We start from the raw sequence: 20,256 nt of genomic DNA on the forward strand, positions 1-20,256 counted from the left end.
CCTCCTCCTGGACACACAGCCGCCCACCCTCCTCCTCCTGGACACAGCCGCCCACCCTCCTTCTCCTGGACACACAGCCGCCCACTCTCCTCCTGGACACACAGCCACCCACTCTCCTCCTGCTGGACACACAGCCGCCCACTCTCCTCCTGCTGGACACACAGCCGCCCACTCTCCTCCTCCTGGACACACAGCCACCCACCCTCCTTCTCCTGGACACACAGCCGCCCACTCTCCTCCTCCTGGACACACAGCCACCCACTCTCCTCCTGCTGGACACACAGCCGCCCACCCTCCTCCTCCTGGACACACAGCCGCCCACCCTCCTCCTGGACACACAGCCGCCCACTCTCCTCCTCCTGGACACACAGCCGCCCACCCTCCTCCTCCTGGACACACAGCCGCCCACCCTCCTCCTCCTGGACACACAGCCGCCCACCCTCCTCCTCCTGGACACACAGCCGCCCACCCTCCTCCTCCTGGACACACAGCCGCCCACCCTCCTCCTCCTGGACACACAGCCGCCCACCCTCCTCCTCCTGGACACACAGCCACCTACTCTCCTCCTCCTCTTCCTCCTCCTCCTGGACACACAGCCGCCCACCCTCCTCCTCCTCCTCCTCCTCCTCCTGAACACACAGCCACCTACTCTCTTCCTCCTGGAATACACAGCTGCCCACCCTCCTCCTCCTCCCCGCCCCCCTCCCTGATGTTGGCTAAATGTGCCCCAGCTACTCCTCCAGGCTCTGAAACCCAGAGGCTCTAACACCAGAAGTGCTGGGTGGGTGTTTTATGGTCTCAAGTGTGGCACCGAAGCATGCTTGGTGCTGAAGCCTGCTGAGATGTGGGCTCACCCGAGCCCCTCGCAGCCCTCGGGACTGTCCTTGGGACGTCGCTGGGACGTGTCTTGCATGAGTGCAGGTGCCGCCTGTTCCTGGGTCCACACTGCGTGCACCTCATTGGCGTTTAGAGCCTGAAAGATTCTGAATTCCGTAGAAATCAGGGAAGGACGGGCCTAGGCCCGCAGTTCTGAGGAGACCCGTGAGCCTGGTTCATGTGCTTGTCACGTGCTCTCGGGAAATACATTCTGGTGGAGAGCCCTCCACGTCTCCTGCAGCAAACGGTCTTGAGGCCCTCACGACAGGAACGTTTCTTTGAATTTTTTTTTTTTTTGCCCAGGCTGGAGTGCAGTGGCGAGATCTTGGCTCACTGCAACCTCCACCTCCTGGGTTCAAGCAATTCTCCGCCTCAGCTTCCTGAGTAGCTGGGATTACAGGCACCCGCCACGATGCCCGGCTAATTTTTGTGTGTTTAGTAGAGATGGGGTTTCACCATCTTGGCCAGCCTGGTCTTGAACTCCTGACCTCGTGATCCACCCACCTCGGTCTCCCAAAGTGCTGGGATTATAGGCCTGAGCCACTGCACCCGGCTCATTTTTTCAAATTCTTAAGAGAAAACTCAGCCCTGTCTGAGCTGATTGCCAGATTCTTAGAAGTTATACACAAGAAACTCCAGATTCATCACATAAACCGCAATTTTGTGTTTTCGGTGCTCAGATACAGAACCTTCCCATCCTTTTTCCCTTGTGTGAAACTTGTGTCCTCAGTCACCGCAGAAATAGGTTATGACAGTTGCCTTTTAAGCAAAGAGATGTAAGTCTTGGTTCTGTTTCTCAGAGAATTAAATAAACTTGAAATGTGCAGGGCTCATTGTGGAATCACCCGAGTGCTCCGAAACTCCCTGAAATCCGCCATCAACACCAGACAGACAGGCGCGACTCCTGGTAAGCCGGGCATTCCACCGTGTGCCTGTTCTGTTTTACCTGCAGGGTAAGGAAAAAGTACTGGAAGACTGTCAGCTGCAGAAGGTCGATCTGATAGCTCAGGTGAAACAACTTCAGGAAAAATTGAACCGTTTGCTGTATTCCATGACCTTCCCGAATGTGGATGCTGCCGACGCCACATCTCCGCGGCCCTTGGCCTCGGCACACCTGTCGGAGAGCAGCTGGAGCGATGGCTCCTGTGACGGCGAAGAGCCTGACGCATCGGCCCCCACGGATACGTGTGATGCCAGTGCAGCCACGGGGGGTGTAACTGATGTCATCAAAAATCGGGATTCCTTGATACCAGATGAAATGCCAGATTCTCCCATTCAAGAAAAGTCAGAATGTCAGGACAGGTCCCTTTCTTCACCAACCAGCATGCGTGGCGGCTCCCACCACCAGAGCCATGCTGCGGAGGCTGGGCCCCAGAAGAGCCCGGTCGGGATGCTGGACCTGTCTTCCTGGAGCTCCCCTGAGGTCCTCAGGAAGGACTGGCCCCTGGAGCCCCGGCCCAGCCTCCCTGTGACACCCCACTCAGGAGCCCTGAGCCTGTGCAGTGCCGACACGTCCCTGCGGGACAGGGCGGACACCTCACTACCACAGCCCCAGGGGCCGGGCCTGCTTTGTTCCCCGGGTGTGTCCGCAGCAGCGCTGGCCCTGCGGTGGGCTGAGTCTCCGCCAGCTGATGACCACCATGTGCGGAGGACGGCTGTGGTAGGTGCCTGCCCTGCTCCTAGACCTACTGTTCCCGTGGGAATGTGGCCTGCCCGGCGCCACGGCAGCTGCCATTGTTTGTTCACCTCCTGACAGCGCACACCTCGCAGTCCTGTGTGGGGCCAGCATTGCAGGACTGGCATCATGGGAACGTTTAGATTATTTCAGTTGTTCAGGTATTCTTAAAATGCCTGAGATGCATTTGCCTGCCTCAGATGTACCCTGGGCATGCTTCTCCACTGACGCGGACACCAACAGGCATAGCTGCAGACACGTCTTCGTGTGTGATGGGCATAGGGTTCTTTTTCCAGAATGGTTTTTTAGATTTATTTTTAGGAATGCTGCTTATTTTTTTTTTATTTTATTTTTTTTGTGAGACGGAGTCTTGCTCTGTCACCCAGGCGGGAGTGCAGTGGCGCGATCTTGGCTCACTACAACCTCCGCCTCCCCAGGTTCAAGCAATTCTCCTGCCTCAGCCTCCCGAGTAGCTGGGACTACAGGCGCCGCCACCACGCCCGGCTAATTTTTATAGTCTTAGTAGAGACGGAGTTTCACTGTGTTGGCCAGGCTGGTCTCAAACTCCTGACCTCATGATCCACCCACCTCAGCCTCCCAAAGTGCTTACAGGCTTGAGCCACCATGCCCAGCCGGAAATGCTTCATATTTTTACAGGTTTCACATATACTAATTAATTGTAATAATTTATGAGTTAGATCATATTATTTCTAACATAATCATTTTGGGATTTTGTGTATCTTGAGTAACATAAAATTAAAAATCAGATATGGTCGGGCTCACACTTGTAGTCCCAGCACTTTGGGAGGCTGAGGCGGGAGGATTGCTTGAGCCCAGGAATTTGAGATCAGACTGGGTAACACGGTGAGACCCTATCTCTACAAAACACACACAGTCAGCTGGGCGCGATCGTGCTGCCTATGGTCCCAACTCCTCAGGAGGTTGAGGCAGGAGGATCTCTTGACCTCGGGAGGTTGAGGATGCAGTGAGCCAAGATGGAACCACTGCACTCCAGCCTGGGTGACAGAGTAAGATCCTCCCTCAAAAAATAATAATTTAGCAGATACATATTCTCTGAAAAATCCATATACTATCATGTCATGTAAAACAATTTAAATCTGAAATATTTGCTCTTGGCTACATTAAAATATTCCTAAAGAGCTGTGCGTGAATCTGATGAAATTGTTGGAAGCATTGTTGGAATAAACAATGCTTTTTTTAAAAAAATAAATTGTTGGAATCTGATTAAATTGTTGGAACACCTGCATGTGTTCACCAGTTTTGAGTTGTTTCATTTGGGGTCTATGTGGGAAGATAAATTCAGGCCTTTGAAAGTTTTCACCTGGCAGAGTCAGCTCTATGATGTAATTACTCAATATTTATGACCATTTAAAAATCTCTATATCTGAACAGGAGAAAGATGTCGAAGATTTTATCACAACGTCTCTTGATTCTCAAGAAACATTAAGTTCACCTCCTCCTGGATTAGAAGGAAAAACTGATGGAAGTGAGAAAAGTGAGTTGGTTATCTTTCTTTTTTCATTTTTTGTTTCAGTGGTTTCCTATCAGAAAATAGTCAAAGAATTCCTGCATCCTTCGCCCGGTTCTGCGTCTGCCCCTCACGGACCTCCACCCCGGCTCTGCGCTTTATCAGGCGTGCACCTGGGGCCTCTTGACTCTGAAAACACACCTGTACCTTTCACACAGCCAAGGTTGCCAGCCCAGGTCACACTCCACCCTGAAATGTTCACCCTGATCCAAGGCTGGCGTCTCAGCTACAGCTGCAGACCTTGCTCAGATTTCGCCGACTGTCCCAGTAGCGTCCTTGATGGAAAAGACACCCCAGCTCACAGGCTATGTTCAGGTGTCTTTGGCGGGATGGAGACTGGGGCGGTGCGCCCCGCGTTTCCAGGCTCTGCTGCCTTGCCTGCCCACCCTGCCCTTCCCTCCCCTTGAGGTGGTCATCCCTCTCTGTGCTGTGGGTTTCGGGGCGCCGGCCCTGGAGAGGAGCCAAGGGGCTGCTGACTGTGTGGTGTGTCCTCACGATGGCGTGTAGGGGGCTGCGTCTCCCCGGGCCTCATGGCAGGAGGTGCGTGGGCTTGACTTGGGCCTTTGTCTGTGGTGGTGCCTGCCAGGTTTCTTCCTCCTCCTCCTGTGGGAGATGTGGAGACTGAGTATTCTCTTCCCTCTCATGCTCACGCCCACTGGTCTCAGCCTCCTCCCTTGGTTGCCCTGGCTGGATCAGTTGTGGTGGCAGTTACCTGCCACACTGTAGTTTTTAAAATTTCATAACTTTTCCTACAATTGTTGTCTTTTTACAAGTCAGTCACCTTTTGAGATGCTCTTTTTAAAAATTCTGTTGAATTTTCCAGTGATTTAGTGATTTTTGAGAACATAGTCACAATTTAATTGGAAATTTTAGTATTTGCAGAGTAGAGCCAGCAGCTTTTTAATTTTGTTTTTATGTATTTGATGAGTAGTGAGCACGCAGGGTAACAATTATGGGTGCTGAGAGGACCATTCCCTGAGCAGCCTCTTTCCCAGCTCCCCACTCAGGACTGCAACTCCCTGGGGATGCCCATGTTCAACTCCCAGAAGTGTCTTCTCGTATTTGCTTTATTTTCAAAACCTGTTTGCTGTTTAAAGTAGCATCTTCAGCCCTCCGAGCAGCAAAGCCCCTCGCCATGCGCCCCTTGCCACACGAGGTCCAGTCCGCACGCCCTGTGCTGTCACAGCCGAGGCTTGCCCTTCAAGGACGCACCCCGTGGTCCAGCAGAGCCGCTGGGAGCACGTGTCCCCCTCGAGCCACTTTTGTTTTTCTTGGCTTGGTTTCTTCTGTGTTCTTCATTGCTGGTCCTCGCACACGGTGTCCGGGTGAGTGTCATCCGAGCCTTCCGAGCACAGCAGGTGCTTCCCCACCAACTCTCAGGGGCTCCCAGGTGACCCCTTGTCCCCCTTCGATGGTTCCTTATTTTATTTTTCAAGACAGGTTCTTGCTCTGTCACACAGGCTGGAGTGTAGCGGCGTAGTCTCGGCTCACTGCAGCCTCCATCTTCCATGCTCAAGTCATCCTCCCACCTCAGCCTCCCAAAGTGCTGGGATTACAGGCATGAGCCGCTGAGCCCAGCAGGCCCCATATTTTTTAATGAAACATGTCCCCAGAGGCCTCTGTAGAAAAGGTGTCTGGCAGGTGCTTGTTTGTGAGAACTTCGTCTTCTCCTTGGCGGTTGTCGGTCAGTTGGCTCTTGGGTTGGAAGTCGTGTTTCTTCAGGTACCGCGTGCCTGTCCACCGCCTCCGTGCCTGCGCCCTCCAATGACGCACGACCTTGGAGGGGCCTGCGCGGTCAGGGTGGTGGATTTCTTCCTCGTTCGTCCTTCCTTCGATCACATCTCTTTTGGTTTTCTCTCTTCTTTCTGTAATTCCTGTTATTCAACTATATCGGGCCTCCAGAATCAATTGTCAAATCTTCTTTCCCTGTTTCTACTCCTTTTATTTTTGTTCTCATTTCTAAGAGGTTTTCTGTAGAACTTTATTTTTCAACGTTTGTGCTGAGCGCTCTGTTTCTGCACTCGTATTTTAAATTTCTCAGAACTCTCTTATCCTAACTGTTCCTCTCTCCTTTAGCTTCAGCTCCTTGGTTTCTTTCTTTTTTGGGGACGTTCTTGAGTTTATTTTTGGCACAGCCAGGTGAGAAGTCCCTGCACCTGGAGGAAGGTGTTGGGCCCTGAGGTGAAGCATGGTTTTTGCTGAAGGCACAGGGTCCGGTGGGACAACGGGGAATGTGGTCTTGGACTCGTGGAGCTCTGACCACCGGCTGGTGGCACCTGCTGGCTGTGGTCTCCTCTGGATGGAGTGGGCCGGGCGCGGTGCTGGGCACCCATGTCTCAGTGGCACTGGGTAACAGCGTCTGCAGCAGTCTCATCCCACAGTTCCTGGTACACGCTGTGGGTGCCGCTACAGGAGCCGTGGCTCAGGGAAATGCCAGTGTCCTTCACCCTCTGGGATTTCTCAAACACCTGCCTGCAGTAGATGATTTCCCCAAAGATTTCTTTGTCGTCGTCTTTATTTGAGATACACAGGGCAGAAGTAGGACTTGGCAACATGATTAGGCACAAAGATTTGTAGGTGGTAGAGGGTGGCCTGAGGCATTTTGGGGGGTACAGGCAGCGACCCAGCACGCTCAACCCTCGCACCACACCTGAGGCCTTTGTGCTGCTCTCTTGGCACTTGCCGCCACTCACAAAAAGCACTTTGTTCGTTTGTTTTGTGAATGAGGTGCCCGTTATTTCTCTGAGGGGGTCCTCATCATCCTCTGAGGTCGTCCTCTGCCTGCGTCGCTGGCCTCTGCTCCTGCCCAGTGTGCTTTGTGCTCACCAGGCTGTGCTGGGGCATCCCCAGGTGCCAAGTGCTGCAGCCTCCGCTCCCCGGGGAGCTTTGTCCACACAGGAGCCCAGTCTCACTGGCATCCTCATCCTCTTGCTGGGAAGGTCCAACACCCTTTTCCCAGGGTGCCTCCTCCTCATCTGGGCCTCGTGTCACTGACACGATCCTGCCCTGGTTTCCAAAGCATCCCCCTCCCTGTGGGCTGGCGCAGCTGCAGGTCTCCGGGATGGACCAGGCCCTGTGCATTGGGAGGTTGTGAATTTTCCTCCTTGAGACCCTGTGCCCACCTGACACAGGAGCTGCACTGCAGAGGGGAGCTGCACTGCAGGGACCCCACTGCAGGCACAGTCAGTGTTTCCTGAGCAGTCATCGGATGCCCGTCTGCTGCCTGCCTTTGCTCCATGCTGGGGATGCCCCGTCCGCTGCCTGCCTTTGCTCTGTGGCTGGCGTGGAGGGTGCAGGCCCCGCACATCCCACTGCTCTTGAGGGCTTTCCTAAGACATCTGGGTTTTGTGGAGTCTTTGGGGGCCATGTCTGGAGGAGTGAGTGGAGGTCCCCTAAGGCTGGCGCTGGAATGGGGGACTCAGGTGATGTACTCAACCTGCGAAGTTGCGTGTTCTTACTTGACGTGCGTCATTCTGACCGGGGTTATGTTTTTATGAAAGTGTTTTTGGGGCCCGTCAGTGTTTTCTCCGTGAGCAGAATCACAGCATGGTTGTCGCTGGGGCTGCGGGCCGATCACCCCTGCCCTGCCTCTGCAGTACGTCCCCCGCGGAACCCCCTGGAGAGCTGTGGGGGGGACCCTGACCCTGTGGTGTTTCTAGGTGATGGCTCGGGTTTTGGAGCAAGACTGAGCCCGGGGTCAGGAGGCCCTGAGGCTCCAACTGCTGGTCCTGTGACCCCTGCTGCCATCTCTGGAAGGTTTCAGCCACTGCCGGAAGCCATGAAGGAGAAGGAGGTGCATCCGCAGCACGTGAAGGTATGGCTGGCGGAGGCGGCTCCACAGGTGCCCTCACAGCTCCCCAGGTGCAGCCTCGGGGCACCCCCAAGCCCTACGTCCTGCCTTGCTGGGGAGAGCCTGGGAGAGCCTGGGAGGGGCAGCCTTTCCTGGGTGCCTCTGAGCACCTGCCTTTTAATGACTCACACGAGGCAGGACTGGTCTCAGCCCCAGCCCCACGGTGTCCCCGGAAGCCACCCGCCCAGCTCTGTGCCTGGCCCCTTAGGTGACCCCCTCCCATCCGGGCAGGGAGGTTCCTGTGAGCCCGTGGGCGGGTGGTGTCGCTCCACAGAGCCGGCCTGTGCCTCCCTCCCGCCTGCGTCCTGTAGAGAAGCTGAGGCTCTGGAAGCCCTGATGCTCTAGGACAGACCTGGGTTCTCCTCAGAGGATGGAAGAGAAGCCACTCAGACTCCTTGGAGTCAACTTTGAAGGCAGAATTTTGTGAAACTTTTCGTAGGTTTTCTTTTCTCTCCCAGCTTAGCAGATCATTTATGGCAAAACCATTGACAAAAACTTGGCCAAACAAGTGAGTGAGAGAACGAGGCCCCTGCGGGTCCTACTCAAGTGGTAAACACATTTCCAAACAAAACTGTTTTCACCTCAGTGAAACCTGTTCTGAAACTGCACAGTGAGTCCTCACTTCGTGTTGCCCCTAGGTTCCTGGAAAGTGGCCTTGTAGGAAGGACACTCCTGTGCTGCTGGCCGCAGCTCCTGTGGTCTCAGCAGGCCCTGAGGTTGCCTTTGTTTACATGCATTTCAAAGTCTCGGTTTCCAAAACCCATCCGTGATGTTAAGTGAGGACTTACTGCATTCAGAATAAAACTTCTTTTACTTTATTTGGCTGGGCATGGTGGCTCATGCCTATAATCTCAACACTTTGGGAGGCTGAGACAGGAGGATCACTGGAGCCCAGGAGTTCAAGACCAGCCTGGGCAATGTAGTAAGACCCCTCTCTGTCAGAACTGAGTCAATTAAACCTCTTTTTTTCGTTTAAAAAAAAAACTTTCTTAAACATGGAAATTGGAGATAATTTATTTTTTTAATTGGTTTTTTATTTCTTCTTTGCATTTTTTTTTTTTGTGAGACAGAGTCTCACTCTGCCACCCAGTGGTACAGTCATAGCTCACTGCGACCTCTGCCTCCTGGGCTCAAATGATCCTCCCACTTCAGCCTCCCAAGTAGCTTGGATTACAGGCGTGAGCCACCACACCCAGCTAATGTTTGTATTTTCTGTAGGGATGGAGTGCTACCATACCCGGGCTTGTCTTGGGCTCCTGAGCTCAAGTAATCTGCCCACCTCAGCCTCCCAAGATGCTGGGATTACAGTGTGAGCCACTGCACCTGGCCTCAAATTTTTATACAATATAAAACATCAAGGAGATGTTTCTATTAGTGTTTCCTGTAAAAACAACCTAGTATTAGAATTCCTGATTTTAATGAATAAATTTGGTTGCTAGTGTTATCATAAATTATGAAACATACTTAGGTTTCATAATTTAAAAAGAAAAGCAAAAAAGGCAGGAAAGGACTTCTGTAGCCCTGGAGGCAGCAACTGTGAAGTGGGGGGGAGAGGAAGAGGAGGAGCTGCTGTCCAGGGAACAGCTTTGAAATGTCCCAAGTCCAGTTGAAAATCACAAGGAGATTTTTTCACAGATGTCTTAGACTGTTTCAAACTCCGGGTTTTCCTTTATTGTCTTAATTTCTGGCCTGTGTTTTGGAGTGCGGAGCCCTGGGGTTGTGCCCACACTGGTGCGGCAGTGGGGATCTGAGTGGAGCTGGGTGCTTCCCCTGCTTGGAGGTGGCTCCAGGCGCATGGGGGACACCCGCTGCTCAGATGCAGCCACAGATGCCAAGAGTATGGTCGACGCTGTAGCGGCCCTGTGGCCCCTCTGCTGAGGAGTCCTGAGCACAGGTGGGGCCCTGGCCACTCTTGGCCACCTCCAGCCATGCCTGGAATTGAGCCATGAGTGGGCACGGTATGTGCCGGGGCTTTGGAAACGAGGACCGCCCCCCCGCCGACAGGCAGAGCCGCCTGGTCCTGAGAGTGGAGGTGGCAGAACCTCAGCCCCAGTGATAGGTGTCTGTGGGACCCCCCAGGCTGCCTCACGGGCCACATTCCAAGGTGCCCACCAGGCTCTGCCCCACTTCCTGGCCTCACAGGACCCCAGCTGCGAGGGCCTCGCGTCACCTGGTGGGAGGCTGTGCCCCAGGGTCTCTGCATCTCTGCTGTAAGAGATGTTTTTTAAAATGCATTTTCTCCTCAATATAAGATCTAGAAAAGCATATTAAAAAGAAGGAAATGGCCTGTCGTCTGCAGCTGGAAGGGAGGGGCCGAGCAGCTTCAGGGCCTGCCAGCCGCCCTGCTACCCCAGCCCTGCTCCCACTGACCCCCCAACCCTGCTCCCCACCCCTCCCCCATCTCCGCTCCCCCCGGCACTGCCCCGCACCCCCATCCCCACCCCCACTTCCCCCCACCCCGCCCTGCTCTGCCGCAGACCTCAGTTTGCATCCATCCTATGCCACATACGTTGTGTTTAAAGTAAAATTGTTTTCAGTTGTTAAAGATAATTATCTTTAAAGTAAACATAGTATGCAATTTGGTGTTACTACTTTAGTGTTAATATTTGACTTTTTTTGGGCATGTCATTAAAATTATAGGAAACCATATTTTCAGTCAGTCACACCCCATCGTAGGCCTCATCATTGCTTCATTTTGCATTTCCCTCTTTTTGGACTTCTTTAGATTCTTTTTCTCTTCAGGTGTTTATGCAGACGTGTGCTGTGCTTGGGGGTGTGCTCACGTGGTGGTGACTGTGCGGAGCATCTGGGCTCTGGGCTCTGGGCTGGTCGTGACACCAGCGTCTCCATGGGGCCGTTTGCTTGCCCCTCCGCCCCTCTGGCGAGAGTCAAGTGTGTGTCCAGACACCCGCTGCTGCGTACTCAGTGGTATGAAGCAGCTGCCTCCTGCTCACAGACCTGTGGGCCGGGACCTCGGGCAGGGCCTGTTGGGGATGGTTTTCTCTGCTCCCCATGCCCGACAGGCAGCTTCACCCCACGCTGGTGGTTGGCACTGGCCTCGGCCGGACCATGCATAGAGGCCTCCTGGGTGGCCATCGTGTGGCCTCCTGGTAGCATCCCAGGAGGGCAGGGAGTGCATGATATGTCTGTGACCTTGCTGTGGACATTGGCCTGAAGCTCTGCCCTGAGCTTTGTCCAGGCTTAGATGGGGGACGGTGTCCCAGTCAGGGAGCAGGTGGAGTGGAGGAAGTGGCAGGGCCACCTTTGGAGCAGCTAATAGAGAAATTCACTCCAAGCCTGGCTTCTGTGTGGTCTCTCTGAAGGTCGGGGGAGGTGGGCTTGAAAACCTTGTAGCTTGAGAAGTGGGTGCTGCCTATACAAAACCGAGGTGATGCCCTCCCTCTCCACAGCTGCCCGCCCTTCACGGAGCCCTGACTGCAGCTCAGGGCCGCAGGTGATGTAGAGCGTGGCTGTGTGGGGTGGCAGGCGACTCTCTCCTCCTGACACACTTTCCCACCACAGGCTTTGCTGCAGATGGTGTGTGACGAGAGCCACCAGATCCTGGCACTGTCAGAAGGCCTTGCACCCCTGACTGGCGAGCCACACCCACCCCGGAAGGGAGACAAGGTACAGGAAGACTTGCTCTATGGGGGAAAGATGCAGTTTTGTTTTGCACCTCACACACTTCTTTTCCAAAGGATTTAAGGAGCTTGCAGTAACAGCCGCATCCTTAGGGCCACATGAAGACTAGGATTTTTTTTCTTTTTTTTTTGAGACGGAGTCTCGCTCTCTCTCTCCCAGGCTGGAGTGCAATGGCATAATCTCGGCTCACTGCAACCTCCACCTTCCCAAGTCAAGCGGGTCTCTGCCTCAGCCTCCCCAGTAGCTGGGATTACAGACACACACAACCACGCCCAGCTAGTTTTTGTATTTTTAGTAGAGATGGGGTTTCACCATCTTGGCCAGGCTGGTCTTGAACTCCTGACCTCGTGATCCACCCGCCTTGGCCTCTCAAAGTGATGGGATTACAGGTGTGAGCCACCATGCCTGGCCTAGGATTTCTTTAGCATGGCCAAAAAGACAGACTGAGGTCCAAGAACCCTGGGGAGGCCTCCTGGTCTCCCACAGCTGGCGCAGGCTCTGGGGGCAGGTTCCCTGTAGGACGTGGAGGTGTGTGTGGGGCAGAAGGGCTCAGGACTTTTGGGCCTGCGGACTCGGCCCATTCCAGCACTTGTCCCCCAGGGCCTCTCCTCCTGCCACTCAGTGTGTGTCTTCTCTTCGGTCAGGGTCATTTCTGTTTGAACGGCTGCCAGTCTGCTCATCTGCCACCACTGAACACCCCAGACCAGGGGCTTAAACAGCAGACATTGATTTCGCCTGTTGTGGCATCAGGGTGCCCACAGTGTTGGGTTCTGGTGTGGGTGCCCTTCCTGGTTTGCAGACAGTGCCTCCGTGCTGTGTCCTCTCATGATGGAGACAGCGAGTGAGCTCTGGTGTCTCTTCCTCTTCTTACGAGGCCTCATTTACCCTGAATCACCTCCTGCAGGCCCCATCTCCAAACGTAGTCACACTGCAAACTTTGGGGCACAAGCATGCAGGTGCATTTGTGAGGAGGCCACATTTCTTCCTTCATCCTTTAGGACGTGCCCACCATGTGCCCTGATTGGAGAGGGGAGCTTCTGCAGGTTGTGCAGGAGGCATTTGAAAAAGAGCAGGAGATACAGGGGATTGAGCTGCAGCCCCGACTCAGTGGCTCAGATCTGGGGGGTCACAGCTTCCCGCTTGAAAGGCTGGAGAAGGTCATCAGTGAGCAGGTGAGTATCAGCTCTGCCACCAGGCCTTAGTTTACCCCAGGGGTCCAGCCCCGGCAGAGAGGGTGACACAGACTGTTTTGTGTGTGAATTTCGGTTTGCGTGTTTCTCTTGACTGCTGGAATGTGGCTGTGGCTCACCCAGGCGTTCACACTCAGTTCATGCAGGAAGCTGCACTTTTCCACCCGCAGCTGTAGCAGGACGGTGTGCTCGTGACGCACGTGATGCACGGCCTCACTCTCTTCTGAGATAAGCGGCTAAAGAAACGTTCTCTGTTCCAAGTCGCCCCTCCTGGGTTGAGAGATGCTGTTTGCAGGGCTGGGTGGCGCTGGCGCTGGTGCCATGGGGGCACTGTAAATCCTGTCCCCGCCAGCGTACACATGAGGAGACCTAGTGTGGAGAGTAACTGGCTTGCAGGCCTCACGCAGGGTAGCGCAGCCCAGCCCTGACGCCTGCAGGCCCCAGAGCTGAGGCCCAGGAGCTACTGTGCACCCACCCCAGACTCAGTAGGCTTGCCCTGGTGGAGCGGGGTTAGAGGGCAGGCCGCAGGGACGGCCGGGGTATGGGGTGGCCGCCTGGTGCTCAGGCTGCCTTTCCCGTTCTGCCCCCAGGGAGACCTGCAGGAAAAGTCCCTGGAGCAGCTTCGCCTGCCGGACCGGAGCAGCCTGCTGTCCGAGATCCAAGCTCTACGCGCCCAGCTGCGCATGGCGCACCTGCAGAACCAGGAGAAGCTGCAGCACTTGCGCACGGCCCTGACCAGCGCGGAGGCGCGTGGGAGCCAGCAGGAGCACCAGCTGCGCAGGCAGGGTGGGTGCCCCTGTCGACGCTGCCTGTGGGGCCCGGCCTCTGCACCTGCCCACCTGACGCTCACCTGTGTGGCCTTGGGAGCAGAGGGTGGTGACAGGGCGTCATCTGGTCAAGCCCCTGAGTGTTGCCATGGTTGTCAGCTGATAGAACTGAGCAGAAAGGACCCTGGAGACAGGCAGCACCCAGTGGGGCCAGCACAGAGGCCTCACTGCTGGGCCTGGTGTGGGCAAGAGGAGCCTGGGTTGGGCTCTGAGTGCTGGCAGATTCTTGGGAGCTCGAGCTAGAGTTCAGGGATGTCTTTTAGGTTTCTACATTTAATGTAGCTTCTTCGGGAGTTTTATGTAGACGCTCACGTCATCTGTGCGTAAGTAACGATTGATTCTTCATTTCCTGCCCACATTCTGTCGTGTGCTGTGTGGGCAGACGCCTTTCCCTGCTTTTAGTTTTAGGGACAGGAGCTGGTCTCGTACCCTTGCATGTGGGGTCAGGCGCCCTTGGTCAGCTCGGGGAAGCGCCCTCTGTTCCTAGTCTTGGATTCTGTCAAGGGGAACGGCCTTGCAGTTCAGCCCATGCCCTTGTCCCAGCACCTGTGCCCTTTGTGCTCTCTGGAGCTGGGGCTGGCACTGTCCGAGCGCTCATGAGGGGCACGGCGTCGGGGGCGGCGCTGTCTGACTGCTCGTGAGGGGCGTGGGGGCGGGGGATGGGCTGGCACTGTCCGAGCGCTCGTGAGGGGTATGGGGGTGGGGGGCTGGCACTGTCCAGTGCTCGTGAGGGGCACTGGTCTGTTTTCTTTTGTGCCTTTTGGTCTTGGTGCTGGGTAGTGCCAGTGCCACGGGGTGTGGGAGTATTTGGGAAGCAGCCCTCCGCCCTCCGTTGTGTGGAATTGGTGTTTCTTTCTTCCTTAAACTTTGGGAGAATTTTCCAGTAAAGCTACCTGGCCTGGAGTTCCTCTGTTGGAGGCAGTTTAGGGTGTGAGTGGGGGTGGCGTTTTAGGACGGCTCCAGGGCTACATCACTCCTGGACTCTGTGTGCTCCCGGCCAGGAGGGTGGGCCCCGGAAGGAAATGGGCCCAGAGGGCAGAATGGAGCATCCTGGTTCCACCCGCAATGAAAGCTTCTAGTCCACAGAACCTCCTTTCTTCCCGAAGCAGATAAACCCCACGTCCCTGTAAGTCTGTCTCTAACCAGATGTCACTTGTGCAGCACGGGGAGCTCATGGGGTCCTGTGTTTCTGTTCTTTCGTCTTTCTCAGTTGAACTGCTGGTCTATAAAGTAGAGCAGGAGAAGTGCATCGCTGGCGACTTGCAGAAGACGCTGAGTGAAGAGCAAGAGAAAGCAAACGGCGTGCAGAAGCTCCTGGCGGCGGAGCAGAGTGTGGTGCGAGATTTGAAGTCTGAGCTCTGTGAGAGCAGGCAGGAGAATGAACGGCTGTCCCGGTCCCTCTGCGAGGTGCAGCAGGAGGTCCTCCAGCTGAGGTGCGCCTGATCCACCTTCCCTGGACACTGGTGGGAGTCTTGCCGTTGTGGCCACGGTTTTCTTGACGATGAAGGGAAACAACCTCTGGTGGGCCGCAGTTGGGCAGCCCCAGGGGCACCGCGCCCTGCTGTGCCTGGGTTGATAATCCTGTGGTGGGGGGTGAAGCACATGCGTGCGACCTGGCAGGGCTCTGCCTCCCCTGCTGGAGCTCCCAGCCCCCGGGAGCACACTCTCGCCCATGTGGTCAGAGTGTTCTGTGACGTCTCCACGCAGATCCATGCTGAGCAGTAAGGAGAACGAGCTGAAGGCCGCGCTTCAGGAGCTGGAGAGTGAGCAGGGGAAGGGGCGTGCCCTGCAGAGCCAACTGGAGGAGGAGCAGCTCCGGCACCTGCAGAGGGAGGGCCAGAGTGCCAAGGCCCTGGAGGTAACAAGGCGTCGGGGCAAGGCAGCTGGCATGGGCCGAGTCCACTGGAAGCCTGAAGCCATGTTCCTCTTTCCTCCTCCCCTTCCTGTTCTTCATGGCAGTGTGCCCAGTTGACAGCAGTGTGAGGTAGCAAGATAGGGCTGTGTTTTCAGGTAAAATTGCACCTTGGGGTAGTGGCAGTGACCACAGGGCATACTGTGCCATGACCCGTGATGGCACAATACCCCTGCTGAGAGCCCCCACTGTCCCCGAGCACTTGCTGTGGAGATGGACACAGCCTCCTCGCTGGCCATCCAGACAGAGCGCAGCCTCAGAGGTCTGTGCACTAGGCGGGCTGGTGGTGGGGGCCCTCTGCTTTGTATGGCAGAGGCCCAGCAGGCATCCTGTGGCTTCCAAGCAAGTCTCTGCCAGTTCCGTGGGTTATGACTTTCAACAGCATGGAAATGGTGGTTCATAGCAAGCAGGGTGTGCATCTCTGAGCCTCTTTGGTGGAGTGATTTTCTGAAGAGGAGGCAGGACCCTCTTTGGTGGAGTGATTTTCTAGAGAGGGGGCGGGCAGGGGACATCTCTGAACCCAGGACGCGTATGTGCAGCTACTCAACACCACTTCCAAAAAGAGTATATCATCTCCACAGTCAGGGTGTTTTGTTACTTGATGAACTAACAAAAAAATGTTATCCCTACATATGGCTAATAGGGTGCATTTCAAAAGGTAGAACTGCTGAGCTAAAGTATATAAACAAACGTGGACAGGAAAACCATGTAGACGCTGTTCCGCTTGATTCGGTGTCTTCCATCGTGTGTGTTTGCTGTCTAGGAGCTGCGGGCGTCTCTGGAGACACAGCGTGCTCAGAGCAGTCGACTCGGTGTGGCACTGAAACACGAGCAGACGGCCAAGGACAACCTGCAGAAGGAGCTGCGCATCGAGCACTCACGCTGCGAGGCTTTGCTGGCTCAGGAGCGGAGCCAGCTCTCCGAGCTCCAGAAGGACCTTGCGGCTGAGAAGAGCCGCACCCTGGAGCTGTCAGAGGCCTTGCGGCACGAGCGGCTCCTGACTGAGCAGCTGAGCCAGAGGACACAGGAGGCTTGTGTGCACCAGGACACACAGGCCCATCATGCTCTGCTGCGGAAGCTGAAGGACGAGAAGTCCCGGGTGGCGGACTTGCAGGCGATGCTTGAAAAGGTGCAGCAGCAAGCCCTGCGTTCTCAGCAGCAGCTTGAAGCTGAGGCTCAGGAGCACTGTGAGGCGCTCAGGAGAGAGAAGGAGGTAAGTGCCACCCTGAAGTCGACGGTGGAAGCCCTGCACACCCAAAAACGAGAGCTGAGATGCTCTCTGGAGAGAGAGAGGGAGAAGCCAGCGTGGTTGCAGGCAGAATTAGAGCAGTCACACCCACGGTTGAAAGAGCAAGAAGGACGCAAGGCTGCGAGGAGGAGTGCGGAGGCCGGGCAGAGCCCAGCGGCTGCGGAGCGGTGGAGGAAGTGGCAGAGAGACAAGGAGAAGCTGGTGAGAGCCGCCTGCCGGCGGGGCGTCCACATCTAGAAACGATAAGCAATTGGAGTGAGGATGGTGCACGTCGGGGACGTGAGGTGGATGTCTGGCCCTCTGATCTGGTCTGCCCTGGCCTGTGTGCCCCGACGCTGGCACCACACTGCTGTCACTGTAGCTTTCTGGAAAGTATTGGAATCAGGAAGTGATTCCGCCAACTTTGTTCTTTTCTTTCAAGATCGTTTCAGCTCTGTGGGGCTTCTTGCTATTCCACAGGAGTTTGAGGATTGGTGTTTGTATTTCTGCAGAACCTGCCATTGGGATTTTCTTAGGGACTGCATTAAATGAGCTAATTGCTCTGGATTAATATTGACATCTGGACAGTATGAGGTCTTCTGATCCAGGATTACAGAATGTGTCTCTCCATTTAATTAGTTTTTTTTTTTTTGAGATGGGGTCTGGCTCTGTCACCCAGGCTGGAGTGCACTGGTGTGATCTCAGCTCACTGCAATCGCCACCTCCTGGGTTCAAGCGATTCTTCTGCCTCAGCCTCCCATGTCACTGGGACTGCAGGCACACACCACCACGCCTGGCTAATTTTTGGATTTTTAGCAGAGACAGGGTTTTCCATGTTGGCCAGGCTGGTCTCAAACTGCTAACCTTGGGTGATCCGCCCACCCCGGCCTCTCAAACTGCTGGGATTACAGGCGTGAGCTACCGCACTCAGCTGTTTACTTAGGTCTTCTTTAGTTTATTTCAGTAGTGTTTCATTGCTTTCAAAATAGGAGTTTTATACTTTTGTTAAATTTATTTACTTATTTTTTGAGACCGAGAGTCATTCTGTCACTCAGGCTGGATTGCAGTGGCACAAACTCAACAATGTTGAATAGAAGTGATGAGAGCAGGCTGGGCGCGGTGGCCCATGCCTGTAATCCCAGCACTTTGGGGCAGATTACTTGAGGTCAGGAGTTCGAGACCAGCCTGGCCAACATGGCAGAAGTCTATTTCTACTAAAAATACAAAAAATTAGCTAGGCATGATAGTGTGTACCTGTAATCCCCACTATTCGGGAGGCTGAGGCAGGAGAATTGCTTAAATCCGAAAGGTGGAGGTTGCAGTGAGCTGGGATTGCGCCACTGCACTCCAGCCTGGGCAACAAGAGAAGACTCCATCTCAAATAAAAAGAAACTCTTCGGAGTAGTCGTAGTTTTTTATGTCCAGAAGCCTTGGAGAGCAGAGAGGTGGTTTGGTGCTGCAGACAGTGCGGAGAGCAGGGAGGTGGTTTGGTGCTGCAGACAGTGCGGCTGAGCGTGGCAGGGGCGTCTCCACAGGACCCCGGCTGAGGGTGAGATGGCGTGTGTGTGTTTGCCTTTCTCCTGGGCAAGGGCTCTACCTTTCATGAAATGCTCAAAGGAGTCTTTACTTTTTGAGAACTTTCTGAAACCATGCCTGAAGTTTCCAGCCAAAACTTTTAATTTGATTTTGATTATTTATTAAAAAGAATAGTAACACGAGTGCTTAGAAAATGTTTTCTAAGTTGCATTGGTAACTTGCCTTTAGGATGCACCTTGACCTGTATTTTGAGTGAGGTGGCCCTTCCAGAGTATTTGTGGGTTTTTTTTGTTTGTTTGTTTGTTTTTCTTGAGGCAGTGTCTTGCTCTGTCTTCCAGGCTGGAGTGCAATGGCATGATCTCGGCTCACTGCAACCTCCACCTCCCAAGTTCAAGTGATTCTCCTGCCTCAGCCTCCTGAGTAGCTGGGATTACAGGGACCCGCCGCCACACCCTGCTAATTTTTGTATTTTTAGTAGAGATGGGGTTTCCCCATGTTGCTCAGGCTGGTCTTGAACTCCTGACCTCGCGATCCGCCCACCTCAGCCTGCCAAAGTTCTGGGATTACAGGCGTGAGCCACCATGCCCGGCCTCCAGAGTGATTTTTACTGAGGATAGTGAATTTGATCTGGATTATAGAATCCTTCTCTAGCTGTAGCCGTGGAAGCCTCCCAAGATAGCGGCATGCCAGAGACAATTCATCTTTTCTAAATGATATAATCTCATTAGTTCCTCTGTATCTTACTTTCCTTACTAGAAAATAGAAAAGAGAATCATTCCCGTTTAAGAGGCCCGACTGTCGAGTGAGGCGCTGTCAGGAGGGTTGAGTCTTGAGCTGCATCCTGGTCACCGCGGTGGCAGGGACGCTGGTGACACACAGCGCAGGCTCCGCTGTGGGTCCTCTGGGCTGGGGTGGCCTCAGCTCCGTGCTGGGGTTCCCTCCCTGACACGGCGACCGCCTCTGTGTGTGCATCTGGGGCCTCTTCCCGCCGGGTCTGTCTTTATTTTGTCACAAGGAAGCCCCAGTGGTGCTACTGGGAATCCCAGGCCCTTCCAAGGCTGCTTCATCCCTCCTTGCCCCATCGTGCAATAGATCTTCTCTCCTGTGGCTGGCGGGAGTTGTGCTCTGGGCAGGGGCTCAGGCGCTTGCTGACATGCTTCTCCTGGGCACCGGACATGGCCCGTGCCTCCATCCTGCAGAAGGGAAGGCTGCTGCTCCTTGAGGTCTGGCTTAGGAGCCCAGGCCCACATGGCCACCCAGGCTCAGCCCCAGCGCTGCACTCAGGCTCATGCATGTGTGCACGTTCACATGCACAAATGTGCCTGTCCGTGTCTGTGTTGGTCTGAACGTCTGGACGTGGGCATGTTTGGGGCCAGGGGACCGGGAAGCGTCATCCTGTCTGGTTCAGCTTCTCAGGCTCCTCTCCTTTGGACCCCGCGTGCTTGCCCTGGGCCTGAGGAAAGCCTGATAGTTTTAAAAACTACAGTGAAAACGCTTAGCACTGAGTCACTCTGGGGCGTGATTCAGCTGCCTCCGTGCTGGAGGCACACAGAGCAGCACAGCATGAGGGTGTGCAGTGCATTAGGCCGTGGGTCCCGGTGCAGGACCACAGAGGCCGCCTGCCCGAGGGCCTGTTTCTGGCCTGTGAGGGGCCTCCCCTGTAACGCGGCTGTGTGTGTTTTTTTTTTTTTTTGAGACGGAGTCTCACTCTGTTGCCAGGCTGGAGTGCAGTGGTACAATCTCAGCTCACTGTAACCTCTACCTTCCAGGTTCAAGCGATTCTCCTGCCTCAGCCTCCCGAGTAGCTGGGTTTACAGGTGCACGCCACCACGCCTGGCTAATTTTTATATTTTTAGTAGAGATGGAGTTTCCCCATGTTGGCCAGCCTGGTCTCAAACTCCTGACCTCAGGTGATCTACTCGCCACAGCCTCCCAAAGTGCTGGGATTACAGGCATGAGCCCCCACGCCCC

The 20,256-nt window shown here is 54.8% G+C and overlaps 1 protein-coding gene across 9 annotated transcripts in view; it reads left to right on the plus strand.

Moving 5' to 3' along the window:
• PCNT (pericentrin) overlaps positions 1–20,256 on the plus strand; it is a 116,792-nt gene that overhangs the window by 87,578 nt on the left and 8,958 nt on the right. For 8 of the 9 annotated variants that reach the window (XM_073011334.1, XM_073011337.1, XM_073011338.1 and 5 more), the window contains 9 exons: positions 1,829–2,536; positions 3,965–4,067; positions 7,760–7,914; positions 11,473–11,577; positions 12,591–12,764; positions 13,373–13,568; positions 14,820–15,042; positions 15,317–15,467; positions 16,285–16,971. In XM_073011334.1, the coding sequence (XP_072867435.1) occupies positions 1,829–2,536; positions 3,965–4,067; positions 7,760–7,914; positions 11,473–11,577; positions 12,591–12,764; positions 13,373–13,568; positions 14,820–15,042; positions 15,317–15,467; positions 16,285–16,971 (2,502 nt within the window). The remainder of the gene's footprint in view (positions 1–1,828; positions 2,537–3,964; positions 4,068–7,759; positions 7,915–11,472; positions 11,578–12,590; positions 12,765–13,372; positions 13,569–14,819; positions 15,043–15,316; positions 15,468–16,284; positions 16,972–20,256) is intronic. The other variant, XM_073011346.1, reaches the window with a different exon arrangement.

This window comes from Chlorocebus sabaeus, chromosome 2 (assembly GCF_047675955.1).
Source record: "Chlorocebus sabaeus isolate Y175 chromosome 2, mChlSab1.0.hap1, whole genome shotgun sequence".
Lineage (NCBI taxonomy): Eukaryota > Metazoa > Chordata > Mammalia > Primates > Cercopithecidae > Chlorocebus > Chlorocebus sabaeus.